A 10,059-nucleotide genomic window follows, 5' to 3' on the forward strand; every position below is an offset into this window, starting at 1 on the left:
GGGGGGGGGGGGGGGGGGGGGGCTTATTACGGAGTAATAATGCCTACCTCTTGACCATTTTCGTACTACGTGTGCCATTCATTACCTGCCACCGTTCTACCAGCAACCTCTGGTAGTCAACATCAACAGAATCACGTCCACATGTCCCGCACAGACGTCGCGTGCGTGGGTCGTCGGCTAAGTATTCGAGAAGGCTTCCACCCGGCCAACAAACTCCACCTCGGAAACGACCTTGGTGGAGATTCAAGTGTCACCACGAAACAGTCACTCCCAGGGCCTAGTCGCTGCGAGAGGTATCATATGTACAGGCAGAGCTCCCAGGGGAGGAGGACTGCGTGTGCGTCCCCCCCCAGCAAAGGGGTTCTATGATACGTCGGATATCGTAAATCCCTCCCCTCCTTCTCGTCTACGGGGGGGTGGGGGGACGGGTTGTTCCTCTCTCCTCTCTTGATGAGAAACACCTGTGCTATTCTCTGTTACACCCCTTGCTACGTACGGGTGACGGAAATTCCTGCTTCTCAGGTCCCCGTCTCTCTTCTCTTCTGCCCCTCCTACCCACCGCACTCTTCCACCGACACGTCTGAGTCGAACAGAGGAGAGGATGAAGGGAAGGAAAGGGGAGAAAGGGGGGGGGGGCATGATCCCCATCAGAATGGATGGGAAACCACACCATGGCTCTACCCCCCCTGCTAGCTGGGACGCGTCTTGCCTGTGGCACTTGATTGATGTGGTTGTTCCAAACCAGTGTCTCTAGTAGATATCATTACCTTGCAATACGGAGTACTCCGTTCCTCTTAGCAGCTAGATGAACCCCTTCCTCAAGCCCGATAGTTTTCTTCTTTCTCTCCTTTCTTTCTGTTTTTTTTTTTTTTTTTTGATCAAATCGAGTCTACCCAGTCCCGACTCCGACCAGCCTTGATGGGTATTTTCTTGTTTTTTTTTTTTTTGATCCTTATTCTCATCTTGGGCAATATCCTGTTTCTCTCCGATAACACTAATCAACGTAGGCGGGCCAGCTATGACGAGAAAGGGAAGAAGGTACAAGTTATAAAAGTGCGAGGCACACTGTCTCTCTCCTATGCTGTGCAACGTCGCCCTAAACTCGCATTGATGATGGTTCTGCCTATGTCGCTCAGCCTCACTTGGATCTGAACTGCATTGACCATGCGTGGATGAGGTTTTTTCTTCTTCTTCTCCTCATCTTCTTCCATTGCTTCTTCCTCTATCCTTTAGGAGTAGTAGTCGTAGTGGTTCTGAATACCGGCTATAGCATACGAGTGATATTACAGTACAAGAGCGCGACAGCCTCAAAATGAGGGGAAGTAAAGGAAGAAAAAAGAAAGAGAAACGCGCAATGCTAAAACGAGCTTGTCAGGGAAAAAAAAATTGTCAGAAAGATAAAACATACATCAATAGCAGAGAAGCGTTTGTGAATATTACGACGGATATAACACTTTGGTGTGGGACACGACATTACGGATCGTTGTTTTCTTGTATCTTATCGATAGATGATGATAACAGTGGGGGGGGGGAGGGGATCGATGAGTGTGGCGTCAGAATTTCTTGGAAATGTACAGATTACAGATTACCGAATAGTTACTTACTACAGCAGTAATAAAAATAAAAATCTACTATCACCATATCAACTTTCAACTCTGCCCCTCCAACTCCCTCCTCGACTACATCTTGCATCTCCCCTTCTGTAAAGATACAGCGTCCAACATATCGGAGAATCTGATACTGTTGTTGTTATCTCCAAGCAGTCAAGAAGAGAAACCCTCCATTCTTTTCCCCACCCCCCCCCCAGGAAGGGCCTGATCTCTCCCGTCAACCCTCTCACCATGGCCACCCTCGACAACGCCAACCCCACCATCCTCAGCGCCTCGCAGCTGCCCACCCGTGGCAAGCGCATCGTGGCCCGTCACGGTCCAGAGTCAAAGTACACCGATGCCATCCTCCAGAAACCGTCTTACCTGTCCAGTCCATTCTACTTCACGTCTTCTTCAGACGACCGTGAATCCTGGCCTTCGTGGCCTGGCAGCGGTAGCAGCGATGATCAAGTTGGATCTGGTCTGGATCCTATAGACGAGCAAGAGATTTACGGTACGTCCCTCACAATCTTGATTTTTTTTCTTCTTCTTCTTCTCCTTTTTTTTTTCGCCACCACCAAATCATCCGTCCGTCCGTACATACATGTTCATGACTCAAGAGAGGGGAAAGAAATTTTTTTTTTTCGTTTGAAAAATCAATAAGAACTAAGAATAACAAAAATTAATAAGAATGAATAATAATAAAAAAACAGACCTGATCTCTACAATCTCCGACCCAGAACACCCAGTCTCTCTGGGTCAGCTGTCGGTCATCAACCTCCATGATATCCACATCACGCCCACCCCCACACCTGGCACTGTCCCCTCGCCCAACACCATCGTCACGGTCCTGGTGGACATAACGCCGACAATCACACACTGCTCGCTCGCCACCGTCATCGGCCTCGGGGTCCGCGTCCGCCTGGAGCGGGCCCTGCCGCCCAACTACCGCGTCGTCGTGCGCTGCAAGAAGGACAGCCACAGCCAGGATGACCAGGTGAACAAGCAGCTCGGCGACAAGGAGCGCGTCGCTGCCGCCCTGGAGAATGATACTCTCAAGGGGGTTCTTGATAAGATGCTCGAGACTTGTCTTTGAAGCTCTCTCTCTCCCTTCGTCAGGACCACGAATATATATTATTCATCATTCTCTAGCGTCTTATACCCCTGACAACTTTGTAACAGTTATGACAATCTAATCTTTTTTTTCAATCGTATATAGACGTGTACAGACCTCATGTTCTCTTTTTTTTTAGGTTTTTTGTTTAAAAAAAAAAAAGAAAAGGGGGGAGGGGGGGAGGAGGAAGAGGGAAAAAGATAAATCCTTTTTATTTGTTTAATTTTAAAACCATCCAGAGAAACTTTCGCTGTAGTACCCCAGACATGAAATAGATTAAAACCAGAAGTATACGCGCACACACACACACACACAAGACGTTTCAACCCCTCTCATCTCCCCTCTAGCAATCCACTCTCCATGAGACTCTGGTAGAAATCGGGCTCGAGGAATGTCCGCACGCTGATATCCTCGCTGAGACCCTTGCGCCTTCTCGTCTTGAGCACGAAGTCGCGGGCCGTGGCCTGCGTGGCCGCCGGCTGGAGAGGACGCAGGATCTGGTCGCGGTCGAGCGGGTCGCCGGGCACGATGCTCCAGCTGTCGAAGACCAGGCTGACCATGCTGCCGCCCTGCGTGTTGATGCGCAGGTCTGCCTCGAAACCGAAGCTGTCGATGACGGGCACCAGCCCGTTGACGCGGTAGAGCGGCGTGCCGGCCACCGGGCCGTCCGACAGGACGTGGCCCCTCCGTCGGGCCAGGAGGTTGTACACCTCCATGTGGGACGACTCCGGCCCCGTCACCGACACAGAGTACACCGGCTCCATGAGGCGGGGGGACGCCATCAGGAACGACGAGTAGCACGCCCGTCGCGACGTGGGGATCATCTGACCGCCACCTCGGGCGATGGCTTCGCCTGCCAGCACGATGTCGGTCAATTTGAACTTGGTGTTTCGGATGGCTGCGTCGCGCGTAGTGTCAGTTAGCGAACCTGTCCGTTTTTCTTCTTCTTTTTTTTTCTTTTTTCTTTTTTCCCTTCATCGTCACCACCCCCCCCCTCTCCCCAGGCTTCTTCCGAGTGGGAGTGTCTTTGACTTACGCTCTTCGCACAGCGGGCCTTCCCTCGTCGCCCAGCTGAATCCTTGCCGGATCGACTCCTTGACTGTACCCAAGAGTTTCTTGTCGACCTGCATATCATGTCAGTACTGCATTGGTATATATATATCCGCCCCGATATGGCAATTATCGAAAGGAGAGAAAGAGGTTGGTGGGGGGGAACGTACCTCGGTAGGAAGGGTATCATCCTGGAGGATATTAGGGCCCCTCTCGTCCGGACCGAAAGCCCAGATACTCCTGGCCGCAAGCTTGTCCCACCCGTAATTCTCCTCAAAGAACTTGGCCGTCTTGCGCACAGGCTCGTGGATGTTGACGGCACCCGACTCGATGTCGGTGGAGATGCCCTTCTCCAGCTGCTCGGCCACCATGGTGATCTTGTTCTTCTTGTTGGGCGTGATGGCGTAGCACTTCGTGGCCGAGGACTCGTCGACGGTCTCGCAGAAGCGGGTGACCGGGTCCGAGACCTTGATGTCCATGTCGGCGTAGAGGCGGCGCAGGTCGTGCAGCACGCAGTCCATGTACAGCTCGCCGGTGCCCAGGATGACGTGCTCGCCCGACTCCTCGACCTTGGTGGTGATGAGCGGGTACGACTTGTTGATCTTGCGCAGGCCGTCGAGCATCTTGGGCAGCTCCGACGGGTTGATGGGCTCGATGGCGAGCTTGAGCACCGACTCGGTGAAGTGCTTCACCGGTCGGAGGATGTAGGCGTCCTCTTCCTCGCCGTCGTCGCCGACCAGCTTGGGGGCCACGATCGTCGCCGACTTGACGATGGAGTTGTCCACGCCGCCCAGCAGCACCAGGTTGCCGGCGGGGACGCCGTCGGTCGGGATGTTGTACCTCGTCTCGCCGATGAGCACCTCGCCCACCGTCGCCATGGCCATGTCCTCGTCGTCGTCGAGCGAGTAGTTCTCGCCCAGCACGCGCACCTGCATTCCCGGCCGCGCCGTGCCGCTCAGCACCCGGCCGAGCGAGTAGAAGCTCTTGGCGTCCGTGGTGTTGAACAGCTTGGTGACGTGCACCACCAGGGGGCCGTCCTGGTCGCACGCGCGGATCGACGCCGCCACCCTGCTGTCGGTGGGACCGGTGTAGTACAGCTCCAGCGTCCGCTCGGCTGCCTCGGCCGGCGCCGGGATGTGCTGCACGATCATGTCGACGAAGCCGGTCGACGGACCGAAGAACTGCTCGCACACCAGCCTCAGGATCTCCTTGGCGTCGGCCTTGTACTGCGACGGCTTGAGCTCGACGCCCAGCGACGCCAGCAGGGGGCGCAGGTCCTCGGGGCTGTCGCTGATGGAGTGCGAGAAGATCTTGTAGATGGGCTCCATGACGAAGTGCACAAACGATCGCGCGGCGCCCTGCTCGACGGGCTTGCGCGTGAAGTTGCGCTTCCTGGGGTTGTAGTAGACGTCGCCCCACAGCCTCTTGGCGAACTCGTCCGGGTCGATGCCGCCATACTCCTCCGAGTACATCCGGGCAAACGACGACAGGGTGAAGCACCAGCCCATCTCGGCGCAGGCGAAGAGGACGTTGCCCTTCTCGGGGCTGATGCGCCTGGCGGCGGCGCGGGTGGGGACGGTGGCGGCGATGATGCTGTTGACCTCCTCGACGACGTGCTTGAGCTTGTAGTAGGCGTCCTTGGGCGGCAGCATGAGCTCGAGCACCAGACGGTCCATCTTGTTGATGATGAGCGTCAGCGGCAGGTCCTGCAGAGCGGCGTGACGGATGATCTGCTCCGTGTTGACCTGGACACCCTCGACCACGTCGACGACCAGACACACGCCGTCCACCAGACGGAACGACGCCGCCACCTCGTCGACAAAGTTGACGTGGCCCGGCGTGTCGATGAAGTTGACCAGGTGCGACTTGCCCTTGGAGCTCTGCAGCACCAGGCTCATCGGCGCAGCCTTGGTCGATACCCCACGCTCCCTCTCGACGATGTGAATGTCCGTGTACCGCAGCTGCTCGTCTCTGCTGCGGCCGACCCTCCTCTCCAGCCGGTCGGCAATGTCGTGGGTCTCGAGCACGAGCATGTCGACAAAGGCCGTCTTGCCGTGGTTCAGGTGGCCGGCAAAAGCGACGTTGCGAGTCTGCTCGGGAAAGTTCATGAGGTCCGTCATGAACTCGCGGTCGAAGAAGACGGGCGGCAGGTCCGCCTCCTCGATGGTGAACTTCTTCTGGACCACCGGCGCCACGATGGGCTGCGACAGCGGCTGCGCGTCCACCTCTTCCACCCGCGTCTCGACCTCTTCGCCGTATACTTGCTGGGCCGTCGGATAGTACTGCTTGTCCTCGTGGAGTATCACTGCGTTCCCTCCCGATTCTGCGTGAGCGCGCACCGGCTGTCAGCCCTCCGACCGTCCTCGCCTCTCCCTATCCCCTCGCGTCAGAAGTAGGTGGTATACATACGGTCAACCTCCATGAGCTCCTGGCCCGTCACACCGCCGGCGGCTTCAGATGCGTCGTCGTCATAGACATAGTCGTTGGCGTCGACACCGGCCTCGGACGCCTCCTCGGACTCTACCTCCTCCCCAATGAAGTTACCGAACCTATACCACCCAGCAGTCAGCGTGAACGAGCTCTCCGCCAGAGCTCAACGACGGAGCCAGCCTTCTCGATCCGATGCAGGCGCAAAGCAGCACCGAGAAGGGGGATGATCGGGGGGTGCTGATCAGGAAGGGAGGGAGCGTGCATACTCGTCATAGAGATCATCCATCTTTGTCACCTCCAAGAGCAGCGCGGCGTGGGATGGAGAACTGCTGCTGGCAGGAATGATGGCAGCACTGACGGCCAACTACGCACGCAGCGACACACGCTCGAACTTTTTCCGACGCGACGAGGCTGCGCCAGATCACGTGCACGGTCATGCAAGGCTGCATCGGATGAGATGACGACAGAAGCCATGATTGGCTACAGACAGCGATGCATTAGTGCCCCTCCAACCCACACAGCTACGGCTTACTATTCGTAGTAGTATTCCTACTAATACTCGCAGCGGTAATACCACGCATTGGAAGCCAAGAAGCTAATGAGGTAATACATATACCTGTCTGCAGTCCTGCAGCTGTGTTAGCATCACGATCACAGGCCAGAAGCGGGAGGTGAGAAGAACGGGCTATTCCGTCGTGCAGATGCGTGGCCGGCAGCTTTCCACAGCCTTCGGGTCTCCCTCAGAGCCTTTAGCGGGAACCAAACAGGGGCCGTTACAGGGGCCGTTACAGGGACCGTCGCAGGGGGACCAATCTTCGGGAGGAGGAGGGGGGGGGGGGGGGGGGGGGGGGGGGGGGGGAGGGTCAGCACACCACTACCACCACCACCACCACCAACCACCACTAATGATGCTGCTGTAATACAGCACTACAACCACCATCCACAGCATATTACTGCTCACAAGCGTCGATACACGCAGCCCGTCACCTACAGACCCGCACAGCAACCCGCTCGCAGCAGCAGCAGCATTCACAGGTACGGATACATGATGATACTGTTCGACACTGCAGCGGCACGGTCCTCGAACATGACTCCGTACGGAGGATAGCGGCATAGTGATACGGCACAGCACAGATCAATGATGTACAGATTGCGACGTCAGACTCGTACGAGTTGGCCCGTAGCTCTCACCCCAGCCAAGTTCGCGCGCCGATCACCGGCGTGCGGCACTCCTCTGCTGCTTCTTTCCTCTCTCTCTCATTTCAGCTCTCTCTGCCCCTCCCCCTCCTCCCCTCCTGGTCCCTCTGTTTTTCCGTTTCCCACGCTTCTTCTCGTCTTCTTTTTTTTCTTCTTCCGGCATTCTTTCCCTTCCATCTTCTTCTTTCCATATCCTCCCCCCCCCTTTCCAGCAAGCCAGTCAACCAGTCATCATGGCCAACCTTCCGACCGTCTACATCGTCTCGACAGCCAGAACCCCCGTGGGGTCTTTCCTTGGGTACGTCCCCCCCTCCCCCTCTTCTCCGGGCTCATCGTCGTCAGCCAGCTGTTGAGGTTTGGCAGGACAGGAATGACGATGACGGTCGTGCTGACTTGACTGTCGCTCTCCAGCTCCCTGTCGGCTCTGAGCGCTACCCAGCTCGGCTCCGAGGCCATCAAGGGTTCGTTACCCCTCCTCTCCTTCCAGATGAGCATAAGAGACGACCCCGCTAAACAATATACCCCTCCATCGTACAACAGGTGCCGTCCAGCGTGCAGGCATCAGGAACGAGGATGTCGACGAGGTCTTTTTCGGCAACGTCCTCTCTGCCGGGTAACACCTCTCTCCGGGTCCCTTCAGCTTCGGATTCAGCCCGTGCTAACCTTCCGCCTCTCCAGCCTCGGTCAGGGCCCTGCCCGCCAGGCCGCCCTCGGCGCCGGCCTCCCCCAGAAGACTGTGGCCACGACGGTGAACAAGGTGTGCGCGTCCTCGCTCAAGGCCATCATCCTGGGTGCCCAGAACATCATGCTCGGCACCTCGGACATTGTCGTCGCCGGCGGCGCCGAGTCCATGTCCAACGTGCCTCACTATCTCCCCAACCTGCGCGCCGGCGCCAAGTACGGAGACCAGACCCTGGTCGACGGCGTCCTCAAGGACGGCCTGACCGACTCTTTCAAGAAGGAGCACATGGGTCTCCAGGCCGAGCTGTGCGCCACCGACAACGAGTTCTCGCGCGAGGACCAGGACAACTACGCGGTGCGGTCGTACCAGCGTGCCCAGGCCGCCACCGAGGCTGGCCTGTTCAAGGAGATCGTCCCCGTGGAGGTGCCCGGCGGTCGCGGCAAGCCTCCCGTCGTCGTGGACCGCGACGAAGAGGTCAAGAACCTCAACGAGGCCAAGCTGCGCGCCATGAGGCCTGCCTTCAAGTCGGACGGCAGCGTCACGGCCCCCAACGCCGCCCCCATCAACGACGGTGCCGCCGCCGTCGTGCTCGCCTCCGAGGCCAAGGTCAAGGAGCTCGGCCTCAAGCCCATCGCCAAGATCCTCGGCTGGGGCGACGCCGAGCGTGAGCCCGAGCGCTTCACCGTCGCGCCTGCCCTGGCCATCCCCAAGGCCATCAAGCACGCCGGCCTCTCGGACAAGGACGTCGACTACTACGAGATCAACGAGGCCTTCTCCGTCGTCGCCCTCGGCAATCTCAAGCACCTCGGTCTCGACGCCGAAAAGGTCAACGTCTGGGGTGGTTCCGTCGCCATCGGCCACCCTCTCGGCTGCTCGGGCGCCCGCATCGTCACCACGCTCGCCTCCGTGCTGGCCAACAAGAAGGCCAAGGTTGGTGTGGCTGGCATCTGCAACGGTGGCGGCGGTGCTTCGGCCATTGTCATTGAGAACCTCCAGTAAGGAGAGGGCTTTCAATGAAAAAGAAATAATTTAAAAGCGGGAAAAAAAAAGAGGAAAAACCAAAAAAAAAAAAAATCTCAAGATCTTTCTAACAAAAGCTATTATATACAATGCTCCCTTTGCTTTTCTGGACCATTTTCTTTTTCTCCCTAAAAACAAGACCAAAGAACGAAAGCTATTCTATATAATGCTTGTTTACATTTTCTAGATTTTTTTTCCTTCTTTTCTGAACCAAGACCAACGAACAAAAGCCGACTTGCTTCTTTTTTATCTCTCGCCATACATGTGTGATGGTACCCAATCACTTGATATGATTTCACTTGACAAGTTGACATGATCCATGTTCCTCGGGCCTCAACATACATGTACACATTACACATGTACCGATTCCTATTTTAAATCACTTGATATTGTGAATGTAGACAAAAGTTGGGTTTTTTGGAAAAATGCTTTGTTGAAATTGAGATTGAGATTGAGATTTTAAAGAAGAAGAATGGGGGGGGGAACAAGGAAAACAAGGAGGGGGGGGGAAAGAAAAAGAAAAAAAGTATTGACAAATTGTACAGGTGTAATTACAATCTCCAAGAAATACTACTTACTCCCCCCCCCCTTTTTTTTCCCCTCCTTCATCTTCATATTGACGCGAAACATTTCCCTTTCCCCAAAAAAAGAGAAACTAAAAGGACAAAAGAAAGATGACATTGGAGATTTTCTTTTTCTAAGTATAAAAAAAAACCCACACCTAAAGACGAATAGAGGAGGGAAGGCTTGATAATAAGAAACAAGGGAGAGTGTAAAAAGAAAAAGGGGGGGGGGAGAAAGAAGAGGAAAGATCCCTTCTTCTTTTCTCTCTCTCCCTCTTTTTGTTCTCCTGTCTCCTCTCAATAGTAGAGACAGCTTAGATCTCTCTTCCCAATAGTGATAACAACTTCAAAAACCCTATGAGCATCTTTCCTTCGACTTTTCGACTTCCCCCCCCCCCCCCCCCCCCCCCCCCC

The 10,059-nt window shown here is 55.6% G+C and overlaps 3 protein-coding genes across 3 annotated transcripts; 2 read left to right on the top strand and 1 right to left on the bottom strand.

Annotated features, from left to right (window-relative positions):
- Positions 1-1,841: 1,841 nt before the first annotated feature.
- On the top strand, positions 1,842-2,685 carry GMORB2_3743 (protein of unknown function DUF59; the record flags this gene model as incomplete). The annotated part of the gene is made up of 2 exons (XM_035465719.1): positions 1,842-2,103; positions 2,330-2,685. The coding sequence occupies 2 exons, from the start codon at positions 1,842-1,844 to the stop codon at positions 2,683-2,685; spliced, it is 618 nt and encodes a 205-aa protein (XP_035323556.1).
- A 350-nt stretch (positions 2,686-3,035) lies between these two features.
- On the bottom strand, positions 3,036-6,469 carry GMORB2_3744 (116 kDa U5 small nuclear ribonucleoprotein component; the record flags this gene model as incomplete). The annotated part of the gene is made up of 5 exons (XM_035465720.1): positions 3,036-3,601; positions 3,740-3,827; positions 3,924-6,076; positions 6,163-6,302; positions 6,450-6,469. The coding sequence occupies 5 exons, from the start codon at positions 6,467-6,469 to the stop codon at positions 3,036-3,038; spliced, it is 2,967 nt and encodes a 988-aa protein (XP_035323557.1).
- Positions 6,470-7,613: 1,144 nt separating this feature from the next.
- On the top strand, positions 7,614-9,061 carry GMORB2_3745 (acetyl-CoA C-acetyltransferase; the record flags this gene model as incomplete). The annotated part of the gene is made up of 4 exons (XM_035465721.1): positions 7,614-7,678; positions 7,792-7,841; positions 7,921-7,993; positions 8,059-9,061. 4 exons carry the CDS (start codon positions 7,614-7,616, stop codon positions 9,059-9,061), a joined length of 1,191 nt encoding a protein of 396 aa, XP_035323558.1.
- Between the last annotated feature and the right edge of the window lie 998 nt (positions 9,062-10,059).

This window comes from Geosmithia morbida, assembly GCF_012550715.1.
Source record: "Geosmithia morbida isolate 1262 chromosome Unknown scaffold_2, whole genome shotgun sequence".
Classification (NCBI taxonomy): Eukaryota; Fungi; Ascomycota; class Sordariomycetes; order Hypocreales; family Bionectriaceae; genus Geosmithia; species Geosmithia morbida.